Source organism: Diorhabda carinulata, chromosome 6, assembly GCF_026250575.1.
Source record: "Diorhabda carinulata isolate Delta chromosome 6, icDioCari1.1, whole genome shotgun sequence".
Taxonomy (NCBI): Eukaryota; Metazoa; Arthropoda; class Insecta; order Coleoptera; family Chrysomelidae; genus Diorhabda; species Diorhabda carinulata.
Window position 1 is genome coordinate 27,045,979 of NC_079465.1, and position 21,960 is coordinate 27,067,938.

Below are 21,960 nucleotides of genomic sequence, written 5' to 3' on the forward strand. Positions count from 1 at the left end.
GAACTGTCGTCGGCAATATCTCAGGAGCGGATTATACAAGGATAGTTCCAGAATGAACAAAGAAAGCACAACAATTAAAAAAAATACATTTATTCTCCTTTAATCTTCTATCTCCTTATGGCTCCTTATACTTTTTCCAGCGATGTTCAATAAGTTCGCCACCCTTTTTATAATAAGATTCGTCAAGTTTCTCAAAATAACTATTATCTCCCGACATCACCTCTTCATTGTTGGAAAATCTTTGAACACTGAGCTATTTTTTTAAGTCTGGGAACAGAAAATAATTCGAGGGGTTTGAATCTGGAGAATCGGGTGCATGAAGTAGAAATTCAAAATCTAATTTATTAATTTTGGCTACTGCAATATCGAAAGTGTGAACTGGTGCATTGTCTTGATGAAACAACACTTTCTTCTGAACCAAATGCAGCTGTTTTTACTTGTTTTTTGCTAAAACATTGCAATAAGTTCGCATAATGCTTGTCGTTGATAGTTTTCTCTTTTTCAACATAGTCAATGAAAATTATCCCACGCGCATCCCAGTAAACCTTCGCCATGACCCTGCCTACGGATTTAACGGTCTGTCTTCTTCAGAACCGGTTCTCCCTTTTCAGTCCATTGTTTTTTATGTGAAATGATGGACCCACGTTTCATCCATGGTTATCAAAAACTCGACTCGACATTTTCGAGACGCTGTTTTTGTTCCATTTTGAGCAAACGCAAACATCTTGCACACAGCTTTCTCACGTACAAGTGGAATTTTTTAAGCAACCTCTAGGTCACGTCTGTTAGTTCTGGGACCATTTTCGTATTACAGTTTAAGGGAAACTAAAATTATTACAGAAAAGCAATATTTTTGGAAATTTATTCAATTAAGTTACTCATATATACGATAATCGAAATCTTAAAACAATTTTCCTTATTTTTCAATGCACAAATTTTAGTCTATATCTTCAAAAAGAGGTGGGAATCTTTTCATAAATAAATATCTGTAGTTCCAGTTCACCGATTGTTATAAACTTGATGTTATTTCAAGAGGCTTCTGTCCGGCGATACAAAATATATGAATTCTGAGTAATTTTTTTAACAAGGTGAATGCTAGAGGGCATTGTTTTTGTTTCCTTTAACAAATGTAAATAGAAGCATTGAAACTTAAGTAGGTCTTCCAGAAGTGAACTTAATATCAAAATAGCGCAAACCGAATGTCGATATCTTTTTTCTGCCCCGAGATATGCGTAATAGAGAGAATTTTTTTTTCTTCTAGTAGGCTGATAACGTGAATTGAATTGTCTGCTAGGAAATCAAAGCATAAAATATAAATAAAAACCTACATATTCGTTGTTAAATACAATCACGAATTGTAGTATTATAGGCTACTGACTATTATGTCCTCGGTTGGGGCCCAATTAAATAAGGTAGCTATGGTATACGAGGTCTGGCTATTAAATAACGAGACACATCTTTCCATACGTTTTTTCCATTGATCGAAGCAGTGTTAGACGTCTTCTTGTGAGGCCATTAGGAGCTCTGCTATTTTTTGCTTTACCGCTTCCATCGACTCAATTTGGGCCCCTTTCAGAGCAGATCTTTTTCTAACCTATCTAACCTTCCAAGGAAATCTGAACAGACGCGTTGACGCAAGAGCAAGACATCATATGATTTAAAGAATACGACAAGCGAAAAGAAGTATTTCAATATTTCAATGACAGAACTTGAAGGTCCTATCCACTCGTCAGCGACTGATTTCATGTATAGAAAATGATGAACGAGATTTGGAGCATCTGGGACGTTACGACTTACTTAAATAGTTGTTAATTTTTCCAAGGTTAACATATCTAAAGTGCCACGCGATTAGGTAAATTTTGAAAAAATTTGTATCTCCAAATATGCAGTCTGGTGGTGAACATGAAATTATAAAATTTATCCTATTTCTCGGGGCCACTCTTGTTATATTTTTTTCCTTAAAATCGACTGTTCTTAGTTGCCTACTCGGTACACTAGTTATTTCTGATAGTGAACGCCAGATCCAAGTTACTTTGAAAATTCTTGGACGAGGTTTGTCTAAAAATTTTCCAAAATGACTGAAATTTGATTGAGAAACTCGCAATATAGTTCTGACATCTCCAGGTAGAGATGGGAAGCTTTTCGTGAATGATCTAAGAAGAAAGAAGACAGCTACTCTTCAATCGGTTTTGGGACAAATTGGATTGGAAAAAAATAAAATATCAGACTTGCTGAAGTAGAAGCAGATAAACTCTTCAAAGGAACTGAGCCGAACTGTGGAATCAGTTCCAAAACAATCGAGAAAATAATAAAAAAGGAAGTAGATAAAGAAATCATTCATAATATAAGAAGTTAGAATTCATTAACATGAGTCTTTTTGGGGTAATTTCTAAATGGACTTCTAAAAACGTTAGGTTTCTTTAAGGTTATAACGTGCTACAATGAGTACAGAATCTCAATCCACACCTCGAAGTGTATGAAATACAAAATGAAGATTTTTATTTACTAAATTCATCTCGCATCCTGAACTTTTAAGTTGCAGTGTATAAAATTCTGGAAAAGTATATTTTTACCTACATACAGCACTGAAGTTTCTGCAAACATGATCGTAATATTGCCATTTAATTTATTTCTAGAATGTATATTGTTATTGCTTCATTACGAATATGAACCCATCTATCATATTTATAAATAGACGTTTTTCAAATCTCGTTGAGTTTTTGTAGTTATAATTATACCAGCAGTCGATCAATTAGGTGAAAGTTATTCGAAAATGATTCGAAATGTGGGCAAACAAACTCTTACTATCGATACCCTGGTCGGGTATATTGAATATCTGTTCTTCGAGTACTGAATAATGATATAACAGTATCCAAAAAGAGAAACCGATAATTCTAAACTTATATCGGTTACATTGTAGAAGGTTTGAAATCATTACAAATGAACATAGTTGAGTGAAGGATCGTTATCAGATATAGAACATTTCCAAGTATATTTCATATTTCTAATTAATATATTCTCCAATACAAATCTTACTATAATAATAGGAGAAATTTATCGATTGATTTTCTTTTAAAAAAATGGCACAAAAGTCTCATTATATTTAGAAATCTTTTACTTTTTCTTTTTTTTTCTTGGTTTTCCAATCCAAATTCCGATCCAAATTTTTTAAGGCCACTTTTTGTATTAATAGAAACGTAAATCGGCATGATTGAAGATACTGCTCACGTAACAATCCTCGTTGGATGCGTGGATCCTACACTCAATATCCCGATAAACTGAATGTATTGGCTGGAATAATAGGCGACAAAATAATTGGTTCCTTTTTCTTTGAGGGTAACTTAAATGGTTCGGCGTATTTAGATTTATTGCAAAATAGTTATTACACCATTTTTGATAACATTTCATCTGCTTTATTGTATTTTGCTATTTTTTTTGTATTCTATTTCCTTCGCCTCCTTTTTTTGATATAGTTACTTCCAAATACTCGATTTGATCTATGTTTAGTTTTCTTGGTTTTCTTATTGTTTTTCATTACCACGTATTTTGTTTTTTTTCTTGTTATTCACAAGGTCATATTTCTTGCTTTCCCTAATAATAACTTGCATACACCTTCAAACTATTTCCTGGATCTTGTCATGAGTACTATGTCTTCCATATATGTTAGACAATGGTGTTTAATTTCTATAAATTAAACTTTGGATTTTCATACTACTTTCTCTTGGTATTATTCATCGAAATAAGTTGGAGAGGGTTATGGATAATGGATCTTCTTGACTTACGCCTAGTTTTATAAGTGAAATTTGAACCTCAAACGTCGGCTTAAGCTACAGACTTTTTTTCATGTTTCACGTTTACGGAGAAATTTTGATTTAATCGTTACCGGCAGTTTGGGGGTAGTTTAAACTTCAGTTTAACATGAAACAGAGGATTTAATATATTTACAGCAAGTCTTCACGAAGAAATTAACTACAGACTTATTCAATATGCAGATGATTTTGTAATGTATAATTCCCATAAAACCTACCGAATTCTTCTTCACAGAAATTGGACTTTACGTAACTCCAGAAAAATCGATATTATGTTTTTTGAAGACATAACTTATCACACATACACAAAGTTATAATAAACCAGGTTCTATATCCAGTGCCAATATCATTTAGTTACCTTGGTATGATCATAGATGAAAAATATTGTCACAAAAAGCACCAAGGGTTTAAACTTGTACAAAGAATATGGTGGGAAATCTACCCTCATAATTGCATTACTTTCTATAAAACATATATTAGATCAATTATGGAGTTTGGATGTGCTCTTTATGGTAGCGCAACCCAAAATACAAAACAGTGCCTGACGTCTTTATATCAAAGCAAGATGTACACCAGTAGGACCAATTCAAGTTGAAGCATTAGAACCGGAATCAAAACGATCATCATCTGAATAGACTGCAGCTGGTAAACCACGTCCGAAGCGTCAAAAGGCACAACATGGAATACGCATGGAATATTGTTCATCGACTATCTTCAAAAGGAAGAGACAATCAATAGCGAATACGACATAGAGTTGTTGGATATCTTGAATGTAAAAATCAAGGAAAAACGACCTCTTATGTCGAAGAAAAAACACAGTTTCACCAAGATGATGCACCGATTCACAAGTCGATGGCAACGACGGTTAAATTGAATTAATTACACTTTTAATTGCTTTCTGATCCACCGTACAGTCTAGATCTGACCTAAGGTGACTACTGACTACAGCATCATCGAGAAGTTAGAGAATTATTGGAATGACTATTAATACCATAGCTCATGGCTGAATGGACGACGATCTTTGGTAAGAACATTAAGTTTCTGTCCTGAATTCGCAAAATGCTATGAGATGTTATGGTAGAGGAAAAGTTTTTATTACTACAAAATTCAATATTCATAATGGGTTGATTTAAAATATAAAAAACTTTCTTATAGACCAAACGAAAATCGAATAGAAACTTGATTCTTACCAATGTCATGCTGAAAATTGTGAAATCTCTCATGGAGAATAACTTCTTCGATAGGTATTCTTTGTTCGGAATACTCTTCTACTTCTCGATCCCATTCTCCTACAACTGCAGTCCAAAGAGCAGCCAATGGTAGATTGAATAAGTCGCTGAAAGAGTTGAACTATTCAATTTGAAATAAAAATGAAAAATAAAATAGTTTTCACAAGTATAATTTGGATCACATGAGGTAATTTCAAATTCAATTTAATCCATTTCCCAAAGGTAATTTTCTTATAAAATGCATTTCTAAGATTGAAATTGATCAGAAAATGGTGTCACCCAATCCAATTTTGACTTTTCCACAATTCAAGCAGCTTTTACCATCGAAATTTGGACAAAAATGAGAAAAACATGACATTTCCCAATTTAATTTTATTTTTTCTAGAATTTATCTAAACAGAAACCTGCTTTTTTGATAAAAATGAGTTTTCTTCATAAAACATGGCATTTTCCAATTTAGTTTGAGCAGCAATCGTTTTTCCAAGTCAAATTTTCTCAAAAAAATATTGTTAAAAGATTGAGTGTGGTCAAAACCTAGTATGTCCTGATTCAATTTTTCCTCAATTTAATTAAACAAAACCAGCTTTTACAATAACAATTTGGACAGAAACGCGTATTTAATATTCAATGTGGAAAATCATGATATTTATCAATTCAATTTGATGAAACTTTGATTGCCCAAATAGAAGTTTTCCAAAAAATAGAATAAGATTGAATTTCGACAAAAAATTGTTTTTCACAATTTAACATTGTTTTTAAACAATTTATTTACACAACGACTGGCTTTTTAAATTGGCTTTTAAGTTTGGCAAAAAACTGATATTTTAAATTCACTTTTCATAGAAAATGGAGTGTTTTGTTCAAGAAAATTATTTTTCCGACTTCAGTTTGGTCAAAAATCAGCTTTTCTCATATTTATATCGAATGGAATCCCTTTTTCATAATTCAGTTAGATAAGAAATGGAGTTTGACAATTCAATTCGGTAAAAAATTACGTTGCAAAAATTCACTTTGCTCGAAAGACGATTTTCATAACTATAATGTTGCCAAGAAAATGGTATTTCCGTTACCTCAATGTGCTTTTCATGATCTATTATACATACAAAAGTGTATGAATCCAAATAAAAGTATTTATTAAATAAAATAAATAATTGACTGTTATATTTGTGTTTTGTTCAAAGTTATCCTTGAATTCTAACAATATCGTTTGTATAAATGTGATAACAAAGGTACATCGTCATACCAGAAGAAAGTGAGTTAACAAACATTATTCGTAATAATATTATAAACATACTTTCTAGGTCATTTTGTACATAAAAGTATTTCCTTGAGATGTTCTGAGATCAAGGACATCTTCAATAGTATTTAAGTACCGCACTATCCTTAGACAAAACAAGTTTACATTACAAAAGAAACGATAATGAAAGTAAGACTGAAAGCATAGGCGTAGGTTAAGTTATCTCACTGCATTGTTTATTAACTGAAATTCATTGGAACAGAACTTTACTCATCAAATATTTTTGCATTCGAGAGCTAGAGAACTGAAGACAAACAATCAACTTTGAAATGTTTTCCAGAACTAGTTTTGTAGAACAGCATTCTCATATTTACTTTTCGAAGTTGAGGCAACACAGTTGATACTATCAAAAGGGTTTTTCATTAGTTTCAATTTTCTTAAGAAATTTAGGGCGATTTTGGAAAAGATAAGAAAACAAGTCTATGTACCATGAATATTTCCTCTTTCTTACAGTCTAATTATAAAATTAACTCAATCGCTACATGTGAAAACTAGTTTTAAATGTGTGTAGCCGGCCATGAGATATTTGTGATTGACTTCGGTGAGCCAAATGTACCTAAACTTCATAAGGAAAGTTTAAAAAACGTAGAGGAACATCCGATCAAATTTTCATGAAAAAACAACTAATTACTGGTTGTTATGAATAAGAGATACCAACACAGATCCCTATTGTTGATTTCAAAAGAGTTTATGATAGTGTGAACAAATTGATCCATTTATAATGAGAATTATAGATTCTAAACAAACTAATTTAACTAGTTAAACTTACATTAGAGGACGACACAACTAATATAATTGAAATTAATAACAAGAAAAGTGAACCTATCAAAACACAACAAGGATTAAGACAAGAGAACCCCTATAAACATTCCTCATTAATCTAGCTATGGAAGGCATAATAAGAAAAGCCGATATCAATAGAAAGATCACGATATTTAACAGAAGTCACCAATGGTTAGCTCATGTCGATGATGTGGCGTTGATAGTAAGAAACAGAAGAAATCTTGAAGGAACCACGAAACAACTAATAACAGCAACAGAAAAGTTAGGACTACACTTCACTAGGTAATGGAATGCTGATAGGAATCGTAACAGGTGTGCGGAAAGTCTTAGAAAAATATTAACATCGAAAGAGATATCCAGATCTGGGAAACTTCGAATTTATAAGACAATGTTGAGACGAATCCTGACCTGAGCCTGTGAAACTGTAAACTAAACAGAAATTGGATATCTGGGAGAGAAGAATATTTACAAGAATTTTTGGAGGAAAGCAGACAGAGTTAGAATGAGAGAGAAGATCATCAATGATCGCGTCTATAAAAACAAGAACGTCACTTAGAACGAATGGACGAAGACGGGCTCTTGAAATGAGTTGCATGGAAGATACCAGAGGGTAAAAGGAAATCAGGTAGGACTACAGAACGGAGGGAAGCGGTGGAAGCAGACCTTAGAAAGAGAAACATCCAGAGCTGGAGAGAAAAAGCAAGGGACCGAAAGAAGTGGAAAGAAATTACAAGGCTGTGGACCTAAATGGTATGTTATTATCTCGTCCAAGAGCATGCACAACTCTTTTTTGTCAGGGTTATCATGGATGATGTAGTTTGAAATGTAGTACTTCACAAGATAGATATATTTAAAAAATCAATTTTTCGAAGACTTGCGTTTTACTTGCTGGATTGAAAAAATAAACAAGAATCAATGAAAAGGACAATTTAACGAGAATTTTACTCACATTTCTTTAGCTTTGAGGTACAGATTTTTCTACGTGATTTTAAAAACAATGATCGTATGCTTTTTTAAATAGAAATGGCCATTTGCGATGATTTAGTTGGAGATAAATTGCTATTTCGCTCATAAGAACTAATCTTACTTCAAATACGTTTTATGAAATTTATGCTCTAAAAGAACGGAATCAAATGAAGTTTCAATTTTCATTTCACTGATTACATTTATCAATGATTTTAGATAGTTTAGAATTTTCATTACTGTGCAAAAAAAACAACGCAGTCAGAATTGAATGTTTATAAGATAGTATCTAACTTATAAAATTACAACACTTTTTATTAAAATACTTACAGCTCTGACGTTTTTTTAAGTAGCTTTTGTCAATTTGGATTTTTCGAATATAATTTTGAAAAAATAGTTTTTCCATATTTGAAGTGGCTTTCTCGACTTTCATCTTATTTATCCAAATATAATTTGAACAGAAATAACTTTTTTTAACTTATTTTTCAAGTCAAATGAAACAAACATCTACTTTCTAAACTTAGTTCTTACAAGGAAGTTTCTAAATTCAATTTAAAAAAGTAAAGATTTCCCATATCTCTTTTCGGCCAAAAATAATGGTTCTTAGAAATTTAGAACGGCTTTTCCGAACAAATTATCGATGAAAATAGTTTCTATTAAATTTGAGAAAAAAAAGTAGATTTTCTGAATACAATTTGGATATAAACTAATTTGCGAATTAAATTTTCATCAAAAATTTATTATTCATATTCCATTTCGCTTTTCCAATGTGATTTGATCAAGAATAGTTCTTCTCCGAATTTAATTTTTTCATAATTTAGTTGGACAAAAAAATCCAAATTTAATTTGGACACAAAATTCAATCTGAGTTAAAATGGTTTGTACAATTTGAATTGGAATTAAAAATGTTTTTCCAAATTCAAAAATGTCTTCATTTTCATCTATTTGATGTTTTCTCAATTCAGGTTAAACAAAAATATTTTCAAAATTCAATTTCCATAAAAGTATAGTCTTGAAATTTGATTTTATCACAAAAATGGATTTTTTGTTATTGCTTTTCGAAAAGAAGAAGAAGAAAAGACCCTTTTAGAATTTAGAATCTTTTTAAAATTTTTCTAAATATATGTGGACAAAAATATCTTTTCCAAATATAATTTGGACGAAAAAAGCTTTTTTAAACTTAATATTGATGAATATTACTTTTCCAATTCCAATTTGAATTATTTTCCAAACTTAATTTCACGAAATACGTTTACGATTTCAATGTGATTTTATTTAAATGTAAATTAGTTTGCCAAATTTGATTTAAATTGAAAATAGCTTTTTTTAATTTATTTGGAAAAAAAGACTGTTTTCAATATATTTGGTACGAAACTCTCTTTTGAAACTCTCTTTTCCATATATAATTTGAACAAAAAATGGATTTTTTAAAATTAATTCCATATTCGTGGATTGTATAGTCGACATTGGTTCTTAAAATTCTGTTTATAACGTTTCAAAAATTTTTATCGAGATTTGAAGAATAATTCTCTAAAATAGATACAATTCCTTCTAGTAACTTCACCTCCCTATAAACTTTTACAATTAACGATTTTCCCTTATAAAATTGTAATTCTTCTTTCGTTCGTCTTCTGAAAGTTATGAAAAACTTAAATTTCATGCGAAGTTTTTCATAAAGACCGACGTTTATCTACACAACTTGAAACAAAAATGTTTCTTGCGGTATATACAAACACTGCAGGAGCAAATTCTTGAAATAATTTTTCGAATGAGTTGCGGAATTATTTATGCCGGAATTCTTTTGCCAAAATTCAAGTAGAGAACGAACATTATACATGTATTCTGAATTTGATAAAACTTACATCAATTTACATGTTACAATAAAAATGACAAATCGGTGATTATCCATTGAATTTGGTAAATAACATAAATTATTCAATACAGTCGATTGTTGTTCAGATTTGGGTTTCCACAATTTCACGAAATATTGAATGTTAGCGAGTGGAATTCATGCCCAAGTAAGCCTCAATTTCACGGTATATCTTGCAATATCAGTTTACGTACAAGATCTATGTATTTTGACAGTAGATTTTGGAGGACTTCCTTGGAAAACCAGCGAAACACGGTGGCTCGAGATGGTGTTTTATCACCAAAAGTCGAAACGAGTTGATTGGCAAAATGCTAATGGTTGAGTCCACGTCAAAAGTCGTCGAAAACAATCGCACGAAAATGTGATTTAATTCCATTTTTGGACCAGAATGTATTTTTTAAGTATATGTATATCAAATACCATACGTATGACAACACGTTCTCAGTACGTTCACCATTAAAAATGTCAAACTTCATGACAGTTAATAAGTCAGATTTGACATTAACATCATTGTTGCCATATTGCAAAACTCAAACCCAAGTTTTTCTCAAATACCAGAACAATGAGGAATTCTAAAATTATCAATCCATTATATTTAAACAATAAAACTCATTCACCCAGCTTTTTTTAAATTTATATATTTTCACTCTCATTTCTCGCACTAATTTGACCGTACTAACTTCATTCAAATCAACTCAAATTTACACTGAAATACAATATTCTACGAGCAAATAGATAAACTTGGTCTATTCCAGCTGAAGCTAGGCTATCATTCCCCGCAACCAAAGTAAAATTGCGAGTAGAAGTTCGTACTATAAAATTAGACTGCCCAATATATTTAAGACTTACTTGTTTATGCAATGCGCAGCTGTTAATAACCATTCTGTTGATATCATAACTCCTCCACACCAATGTCCTAAAAATCCAAATTGTGGGTGTAAGAGCTGAAGCGATACCTGAATAAAAAAATTATTTAAATAGTTCAACAAATCATAACATATTGTTATCAAAGCCTAGCCGAGGGTATGTACCCCCCGAGTAATAAATACAGTGTGTTTATAAAAAAAAACGTAACCTATACGCAGTAAATCGTTACTAATTAGAACCTTTCAACTTATGCATACAATTTTTCAAAATTGATCAATTTACCAATCCACTATTGAGAATAGTTTGGAATTGGAATTATGTCTTCGCCAATTTTTAGCGAATATTCAAAGTTATTAATCATGAGGATAATTTTTACACTATGAGCGTGTTAGGTAATGTAATTAATTTGAATGAGTAATGGCTATTACTCGCGAATAGAATACTATACTTAATCTACAGCTGATAGCAAAAACACACTCCGACGAGCTCATAGTTAAGACGGGTTTACAATAAATGTTGATATTGAAATTCTTCATTTCAACATATGATTTTTGCCCAAAGCCCACTTATCCTTGTAGATTAGTAAATAGGATAATGGATAAATCTACCTGAAGAAACTGTACCTTAATGTGCTATAGGAATTTGGTAATTTATTAAAGAAGAAAGATCAAAAAGTACTTAATTATAAAAAGTAAAAGCAAGGAATCTTGTGATAGCTCCTTACTAAAATAATAAAATTACTAATGTAGCTAAGTAATAATCTACGGAAATATATTGTATTGAGAAAAGTATGAAAAGTTATTAGGCTAAACAAGGAAACAAGGGAACTGACAAGCTCTTTCATGAGACCTGAACTGTGGTATCAGCTACACACCAATAAAAAACCATTGAGAAAGAAGATAAATAGGTGTAAAACCAATTGGGACAAAATACATTGACTAGGACAAGCAAAGATTCTTCTCGGAAACTATAACAAGAGAAGAACAGATAAATGTATCAACCTAAGCTAGAATAATCTACGATTACTAAGAGGAGTTCTATCGGGACACAGTCAGCTCAACAAACACCTGAAGACCTAGCAAATAATGCAGCATGCAGATTGGGTTGCATATGAAGGCTACACCCATCCCATATTCTAGTCTTTCTAAAAGAAGTGGGATTAACGGATCAGCAGTAAACACTGGGTTCTTCAGTGTCGCAGCAAAAGGGAGGGACATAATAGATCCTTTGGGTCTCCGTGTATTTGATACCTCGATATCTACATCCATACTTACACACGTTTATCTTCTCCTGTATATGGGATGTATTCGTGATATTTTCTAAGGAGTTATGACACAATTTTTGCAGTTACGTCCGTTTTTATTCCTAATCAACGATATAGTGATAAGTTTGAGAAGAAACGCATCGACAATATGAAACTTAAGATCAGAATTATTGTTTATAGACGAAAAATGGAGGATTTGAAAAAATATTTGCTTTACTCATTATTCAAAATTCACAATAAGTCGTAGTTTCATCTACGTATAGTTTAAGGTAAAAATTCTTACTTGCCATGGCCAAGCTCCTCTTATGCTTTGCTTCCCATTGATAATTCTGCCCAGAGTTTCCGATCGTGGTTGTCTAGCTCTTCTAACACTTCTTCCGCATTCTTAAATAAAAATCAAATATATTAAATGAATGCAATAGTTTGACGCAGCTACAGTTCTGTAATGAATATTTTTTTGTTTGGCAGTTACAAATTATTACTTTTGAGAAGAAACTTTTCAAAAAGTTGTTGAATTCCACTCCATTTCGTATATTGAAGAATGGGCTAGTTGAGAAAATTTGGAAATTAGCTTAAAACTATAGCTTAGCATCTATTTCAGTCCGAAAATATATTATTTTAAGAAAAATAGGTTTTATACGTTAGTATTTTGAGTTTTTCGAAATAAATTTGAAATTGACCGCGAAAAAGGCCAAGAGTGTCATGGCGTCTTGAATGACGTCACACCTCGCGAAACAGCTGTGTTTGTTTATGACAGTCAATTGTGTTTTTTAATAAATAAAATGAATTCCTTGTATTACAAATACTGTATAGTGCCCCACTGTGAAAGTACAACGATGAAAACGCCAGAAAAAGTATTCATATATGTTCCGAACAATAAAGAAATACGAAGAAAATGATTAGGGGGGCAAGATGCTTTCACTTTATCAACTAATTCCACAAATTATTTCTGTGAAGATCATTTTAATGTAAGTATCAAACAAAACTTGATGTATCTATTTATGAATGTATAGTAAAACAATGAATTTTGCCAAATCTACCATAATATACCAAACATAAATAAAGTTATTAAAACTTTATATTCGCTAACCTCAAAATCGGTTAAATATTTTCATTCTACAGTGGGTAAATGCGACTCTCTGACTGGTAACTGCTAATTAAATAAGACTTTGTTTTAACACTGCGGACTTCCGATGAACAAAAATAGGTTTTCATTGCACAAAATTTGTCAAGCATAACGGGGTCAATTTTGGGCAAATTACTGCAGTTTGCTTTGTTGATTCTTGATTCTATGGCAAATTATACCTGTCTTTCAAAATTAAACTTAAAACGGACTTTATTAATTTAACAACAATTGCTGAAAACTCGAAATAACTTGATTCCTTTAAGCGTTTTGCGAGGTGTGACGTCACGCTGTTCCGATTGGCGTTCAATGTCACTTCTTCTTCTTATTCATGTTTTGAGATCTCATGATCTGTTAGTTTTGCATCAGTTCTTGGGAGGTGGATTACCAGCTGTCCATCCATCTCTCGTAAGTCGAAAATGAAAAATTTTCAGGATTGATAAACTTAGATCGATTTCAAGAATTTCGTATCAATTGCCTAGAGGTGCATCTTTCCGTTCTCTATAGAATGACATTCAAAAATCTCAATGGTGTTTTTTAGTTTAGTTAAAACTCGAAAAGTTATAGCCAAATACCAAAAACAACAAGCACTAAAAAAACCATACACCTCCTAAAATAGTATCTAAGTAGTCAGTTCTCTGACACCTTAACTGTTAATTCCACGAACATTTACATTTTTAACCTCAAATGAACAGGACAAATTCCGAACAATAGAGAAAGGAACGGGTATTATATCTTGCAGCTAAATGGTAGATTCCGACCATTGGTAGATTCTTACCATTTAGCATACCTACTAAAAACTTGGGTCTCCTCGTAGTGCTAGAGAAATATTTTATTTTAGGCGACATCATTATCAATTGGAGAAGTGTGCTTACGGATAAGGCAAATGGATTCGAAGATAAATAAGGAAGGGTCAGAATTTTAATCTTTTAATGAAGTCCTTGCAGTGAGCCCTGCTGTTCAGTCCAAGTGAATATTTACCAGCTCTCTTTTGTAGTGTGAAGATTCGCTCAAATTGAAGCGCATCATACATATCCCAGAAGGGAAGGGCATGTCGAAGATGCGACTCAATATGGACATAATAGACTGTTAAAGAGATGGATGAGTTCAGTTCTTTGGAAAGTGATCTCAGCGCAAAACAGGAAGAACCCAATTTTTTAGATAAGGCAGCAAAATGTAATTCCAATTTCAAGGAATTGTCCACAACAAGTCCTAAGAATTTCACAGATTCACAGAGTCTACAATATATTTTTATATGACAAAACTTTGGTTTTGGAAACGTCGAGACAGAGAAAATTTGAATCGCAACATGATTTAAGGGTGATTAGGTCACTAGATATGGTTCTATGAAGTGCCGCGAGATCAGGGTTGCTTCAACAACAAAATAGGGCCAAGTACTGAGCCTTGAGGCACTCCACATGCTATTGGCTTGCAAGAAGATATCGTTGTATCAACCCTTACAAGCTGACTACTGTTGATAAGTTATGACTTGAACCATGCAAGAAGTGTTCCCCTGAAACCGAAGGAACTGCAATTGTAGTTTTGACAAAATCGTGAAAAAAGGAGAATAAATTTATTTCTTTAACTCCCTTTATCTTGATACGCGAATTTTTTCAAGTAAACCTCAATTGTTTTTAGTTTGAAACACCCAGTATATACAAGAAAAAGAAAGCGTTAAATATGAAATTGTAACATGGTGCAGCACCATCCAAACTGCTTTAAATTTATTTTTGTCACACAAAAAAAAAAAAAGAAAGAAATCGTTTTATTTGTTAACGATACGCTATTGCCGTTCTGCGGTAGGTAAAACCAACAATACACCTAAAAGTATTTTGAATAAAAAGTCGGTTAATCGCTAGATTTTCACGGTCGAGTACGAAATGAGAGTAAAATCTATGAGAAGTGAATGAATCTGTGTGGGAAATGGGAATGCATTAATATCAGAGTTAGATAAAATTATCCGGTTAATAATAAAGAGATTTATATTTATATACTTGTCAGGGAAATACGAGGTTTGTGAATAAGTTTATGGAATTTACTACCATTAACATCCATGTTCACATCAAGACTCGGACATACTCGAATTACACATGGTGATGTATTATCCAAAGAAGACCCTCTCAAATGTGGTGTAGTTGTGAATTTATTTTCGTGGACTACTATAATCCTAGGAGGATAAAAAAAATGACAAAATTTCCATTAAAGTAAACAAGAATTTAATAACTCTAGAACAAATACAAAGAACAAAACAATGCAAAAACGAAGTTCAAATATAAAGGAAAAGAAAATCCTTTTCATACTCATTTATTATCATAGTCACTTTTTAAGTCTATACACTTAGTCCAACGATGATCTTTTTCAATTTATCTAAAGCATACGTGCTATTTTTTTTTCACAAAATAATCATTTACGATAATAATAAAACAAGTAGCTACAGGTCAATTTGGTGGTAACAGTGGATGGTCAACAAATTCTAAAGGGAATTTCGGGAATTCTATCCATCTCTGAAGTTTGAGAAGGTGCGTTGTCCTAATGGAACAATACTTTCTTTTCGTTCAAATGTGGTTCGACGCAAAAAAATTCGACTTAAACAGTGGAAGGCTTGGAAAATGTTCATTAGAATGCGATTTGTGTCAAAAGTGGCACCGAAGAGTTATTTGGATATATTGATATTCTCTTCTATATCATTATCATAACATTAATCTGACGGTCGACCAGTACCATTTGATAAACTTTTTCGATTATATCACCATTTGTAGTAGTTTTTGGCCATCACAAACGCTCGACGTAATTTGAGTGGCCGCGCTTCAATTCAAATATACAACATTGGACGGTCGTAAATGATCGTGCAGACTTTCAGTACACTATCTAACTTCTCTTCTACTTGTGTATGTGTATAACAATATTAAATGTTAGTTAGATACTAAATTTTTTCCATTTTCAGGAAAATATTCACAACGACCCATTCATACGATTGTCAAAAATATAATGTCAGAAATTTTCGTGATAATCTCTCAACGTATGTTGTACACAATATATTTCCGATAACCATAGAAAAACTAAGTATCTATTTCAGAATTTACACAAATATTCTATAATTGTCTCAAATTTGCTTTGTCACTTGATAACGGTTCAATAAATGAATTTAGAATGTCATTCGGCGAAGCACTTTAACTGCGGACATTGTGTGAAAATATCGGTAGTTATCGACATGTGTGCAAGAAGAAAACACACAACCGTGGGCCAATTAGATTTCTTAAATTTTTCATTTCAACCGAGTGTGCTGCTCGTTCGTTCCCGTGTTGAAATTATTTGCAATTTAAAACTTTCAATATGAGGAAATTGTATGCGAATAAGTCATATTTTATAAGGGTCTTCGGAAAATATACTTTCCAGTTTATATCAATAAGTACTGAAATCTTCAGTTTTAAGTCGTGTACTTTTCAGACAAACATCGTATAATAATGTTTAGTGCGTGTTAAGTTAAAATATAATGACGTCGTTTAGTGTTAATGGGTCTTAGAGGTCGAATTATTTGAATAAAAATTCTATAGAAATTTTTAGAACGGTTTTTATTCTAAAATGTCTGAAAAGCTTCTCCAAGTAACAATAATCGTTAAGAATACGGTTAATTGTACATACTTCAGTGTAAAATGTTTTAGTTAACCAAATTAGAGCTGCGTAGGTACGGATTGTACCATTGTAACATTTTTCCATCATTAGGTCTGCAAACTCTTCCGTCTATCAAAATCGTCATCTGACAACTATTGAACCAACGTTACATTGTATGGATCGAATTTATTATCACGTAAAACTTTTATTGCCAATGTTTTCGAGATATCGAGTTCCCTGGATATTCCCCTAGTATTTTAGTGTGGATCTACTTCTAACAGGACACATAAGCTAAAAATTTGTTTTCAGTTGATGCAGTTGATTTGGATAAATCCTTTACTCAACCAGTTTTTCGGTTAGGATATAAATTATTAAAGATATTACAAGTTTGTTGTTGACTTTCGTTCTTTTTTTAAAATAAACAATCTCATTTTGACTTTCAATAAGCTTCAACAATAATAATTTATTGAAACTTCAAATTTGGTATTGTAGCATTCGTAGCCACATAAATATGGTGAAGAGAACGCAAATGTAGCTATAACTCTGAAATTATGGCATTCAATTATAGAAAATATTACGAAAAATAATAAGTATTCCTGAAGGATTTCGAAGAGCGGAAAATACACAAGATGATCCGTTTGCAATAACAAAGTTCATTATTTTTCCGGAAAAAAAAAGATCTGACAACAATGTTAATACCACCATTATACCGGCGGTATCACAAGATCCTTCTATACAAAAATTTATAAAAATTGTCCAAGCCGTTTCCAAGATAATTGAGGCGTTCCATACATAAAACACACTCTGTATATTATAATAATTCATGCAATTTTAGAAAAATTACATAGAAAATTGTATCAAACACGACAATTCATCAATATAGTGAAGGTTTGCGGTAAGAAAACAGCCGACGATTTGTTAAAAAAAAATGTTATTCTTAACTATTTTGAAGATTAACTGAATCCCGCGGATGGGAAGACGTGCAGGTTAGACTACAATCCTCTTTTCGCAAAGATTACTCAAGGAAAAGATAAACTGTGCGCATTATCGAAATGGTTGGTCAGGAATAAAATAAAATCACACATTTGCAGTATCCGATTATATGAAATATTTATAAAAAAAAAGATATATACAAACGAGTTATAAGAAGTTCAATGATTTGAAGGATTGACAAATGAAGAGAAGACAGACCTCACTATTAAAACAATCAAAATGATGAATCAAAGTTTACGAGCAAGCGTCTAATTGATTACTAATAATGTGAATGAGAAAAAAGAAATTGTGAGATTTTTATTGAAAGAATAAGAATATTAATTTTTCTATAATGTGAATTGAGACTTTTCCAATAGATGTTGTTGACGAAATAAGTAATTTGCATCAAGTAATGAATTAGTAAGTGTATATTTGCCTAATGTCATTTATAAGAGAATGAATTCTGAATAAATTCTTTCTTTTAGCCCATTATGGAATATCATTTGGAAAAATTAGAATTTATTTTAGATAAAAAACTAAAATTTGAATATTTTGCCAAGAAATTATTAAGAATCTTGATATATAGAGTGATAAATTTCAATTTTGACGGTATTTCAAAGCAATCATTTTTTTCCAATTTTTTCAAATATATATACTCTCGATTAGACGCTTTTTGTTTATAGAAAACCGTCTACAATAACAAACGAGGCTTAAGCTTTTGTAGTATGAATCAAAAAACTATCCTAACTATTGAGTTGCAGTACTGATTGTTTTTTAGTTACTTCCTAGACGATAATTACTAAAAATCAAGAAGAACCCTACTTATACTTTATCCAGTTACTCATAATTGATTCATTGTTTAAGTTCAATCAATTCATAGTGTGTATGTCTCAATCACAACAGTGGCATCTCAAAAAAATTAGAAAATTGTGTATCTTACGGTAAATCACGCTTTTATTACAGTTTTATCTAATCACGACGCGTTTCAATGGCATCTCAAAAAAGTTAGAACTTACGGTAAATCACGCTTCTATTGCAGCTTTATCTAATCTAATTTATCTAATCACGACGCGTTTCAATGGCATCTCAAAAAAGTTAGAACTTACGGTAAATCACGCTTCTATTGCAGCTTTATCTAATCTAATTCATCTGATCACGACGCGTTTCAATGGCATCTCAAAAAAGTTAGAACTTACGGTAAATTACGCTTCTATTGCAGCTTTATCTAATCTAATTCATCTGATCACGACGCGTTTCAATGGCATCTCAAAAAAGTTAGAACTTACGGTAAATCACGCTTCTATTGCAGCTTTATCTAATCTAATTCATCTGATCACGACGCGTTTCAATGGCATCTCAAAAAAGTTAGAACTTACGGTAAATCACGCTTCTATTGCAGCTTTATCTAATCTAATTCATCTGATCACGACGCGTTTCAATGGCATCTCAAAAAAGTTAGAACTTACGGTAAATCACGCTTCTATTGCAGCTTTATCTAATCTAATTCATCTGATCACGACGCGTTTCAATGGCATCTCAAAAAAGTTAGAACTTACGGTAAATCACGCTTCTATTGCAGCTAGCAAATTAATTGAAATTTGTAATATACCCATGCCATACGAAATTTGTGCATAGAAATCGGTCAACTGTGAATTTTTGTTTGTTCATCAGATCAAGAGAAAGAAATATGTTGTTTGGAAGACAATTTAATATGCTTCAATATGCTGCAAGGCTTATCGCTTATATTCATAGCAACCGGTACACAAATGAAGCGTGTTCATCTGGTTAAGTATAACGAAAATATAAAATTTGTCAAATGGTAAAATTATTGAGTTTGCGACAGAAATTTGCACATTATTCGTTTTGTTTTCATAATATTTATATTATTCAAGTGTGTTAGTTTAACAAAAAGCTACCCAAGTTATTGCTTCAAACGAAAACGAACTTGGTCAGCGAGCTGTTGCTAGACAACTGGATATGACCCGCGAGGTACCGGCAGAAGGCGACTCACAACAGCTCATGATGACCGCTTTATTGCATCAACAACATTGAGAAATCCTCAGCTTAAACCCGTTCAATCAATTCTTACTCCAGCTTATCATCAAGCACGTTTGCATTTCGCACAGGATTATCTGAAATGGACGTTAGAACAATGGGGATCTGTTCTGCTCTCAGATGAGACAAGAATATGCCTCCAACCCAAGAAAGAAAGTGTACTGAAGACCAAGAAAGCGATTTGCAGACTACTGTTTAACATGAGCTTACAAGAAGAATTCGAGCTCGAGAAAAAAAAACTATCAACGGCGAGTATTATGCAACGTTTGAGCGAAGAAATCAAGCAAAAACGGCTGCGTTTGGCTGAGAAGAGATAGTTCTTTCATCAAGAAAATGCCCAAGGTCATATATCCCTAATTTCAATGGTCAATATTAGAGAATTAAAGTTTGGATTACTATCTAGAGCACCGTATTCGCCAGATTTAGCCACCCGGATTATTTTCTGTTTCCAGAATTCTTGTGTTTTCTTAGTTGGGCCAGGTTCTTCTGAATCAAATAAAATACTAAATGAAAGTGGAGCACAACACAGGCTAGTCTCACCAAAAGAATTACAAGTACAAAAAAATAGCAATACATAAACTGAAAGAGAAAGAGATGCAAATCACATATTCACGAATAGAAAATTTATAGAGATTCAAAGGCAGAAGCTTGAAACTAGAATTAAGAAGTCAGATGGAAAAATGCAAATATCTATTATATGATACAGCGGACTAGATTAGATGGTAGACAGAAGAGATAGAGGAAGTAATGAAGGACAAGAAAAAAAAAAGAGAAGGATTCTATGCATCGTTTCATAGCATTAGATGAGAGTTTGGTGTAAGTTCATGAGCCTGAATCGAAACAACAAGCCAAAGAATGGTGCGAATCTAAAATTAGAGTCTATAAATCGTACAGGAAGTTGGAACAATGAGTTTTTTGGAATGTGAAAAGAATTTTGCTGTAGATTAGCTCTAAATTGACAACATTCATCTTACTCGCCTGACGACAGAAAGAGTGAGAAAATATTTTCTCAAGTCTGGATCTAGAAATATTTCATTACTTATAAAACTAGGTTGAAAATGACAAATTTTTTCATAGGCTTTTGAGTAAGATGACGTTATAGATCAACGATAATTTCATAATATTCTGCAATAATCTTAAAATCTCGATGGAAACGCAAACCAGTTGATCACTAATGGTTTCTTTATTTTTCTTTAAGAATTCATTTAGTACATCTTCATGATTTTTAATCGTTTAATTTCCCAAACACTCGAATTTGTTGAATGTTTTCCAAAAAGATTTTCCAATGAGAAATAAGAGACAATCAAATTGAAGATTGAATGAAATTTCTAAAGGTTTTGGAACAAACTTACAAACTGGTTAAAAATATCCACCATAACAAATTTTTCGCTCAAAGAAATGCTTTTAAATTCTATTGGAATAAATTATTGACTTTCAATTATCGTTGTGATATCAAATATTTGATATTATTTGGAAAAAAATAGATATAATTCGCCTTATTATCTTTTCTAATACAAGAATAGTTATATGGAACGATTTAAGTAGAATTTATAAATATTTTGATCACTATGTACCTTAATATTATCACAAAAAATCACAAAATACACAGTTCACTTCACTGATTGCATCACAACATATCCATATGAATATTATGCACCTGGTGATTATAAAATATTTCAAATTACCTTGCTTCAGCATTGACATTGACCCAAAGACCTGGAGAACCGCCAACGACATTAAAAGTAACAGTAAAAGTAACGTGGTTATGGTTATCGTGCCCATAGCACTGACATGTCTTCGATTGTTGACTGCAGGAGTTTGAAATTGTCCCCCGACGATGTAACACGCTCATCTCTTTTGGAGGAGAGAGTGATTGCATTTTACTAACAATGAAAGTGGTCAATATTAAACAGAGGCGCCTGGTGAATGGTATTCCCATTGTTGCTTTCAATAGTTTTTATGATAAATGTTATTTAATTCAATCAGTGAATTAGAAATCTGTCAATCATTTTATATGTATTCATGTTTTTTTTTTCAATACAACTTTTTATATTAATTCAACGCACATAATTCTGTTAACCACATTGAACATAAATTGAAAGTATACATTTTTTTT

The 21,960-nt window shown here is 32.0% G+C and overlaps 1 protein-coding gene across 1 annotated transcript in view; it reads right to left on the reverse strand.

Annotated features, from left to right (window-relative positions):
- Window positions 1-21,703, reverse strand: part of LOC130895188 (trypsin-1-like) — a 28,303-nt gene extending 6,600 nt beyond the window's left edge. Inside the window, exons 1-4 of the mRNA XM_057802370.1 lie at window positions 21,530-21,703; window positions 12,366-12,466; window positions 10,801-10,907; window positions 5,000-5,145 (exon numbers count right to left, since the gene is read on the reverse strand). Coding sequence (XP_057658353.1) covers window positions 5,000-5,145; window positions 10,801-10,907; window positions 12,366-12,466; window positions 21,530-21,626 — 451 coding nt within the window. The 5' untranslated portion in view covers window positions 21,627-21,703. The remainder of the gene's footprint in view (window positions 1-4,999; window positions 5,146-10,800; window positions 10,908-12,365; window positions 12,467-21,529) is intronic.
- Window positions 21,704-21,960: the final 257 nt, after the last annotated feature.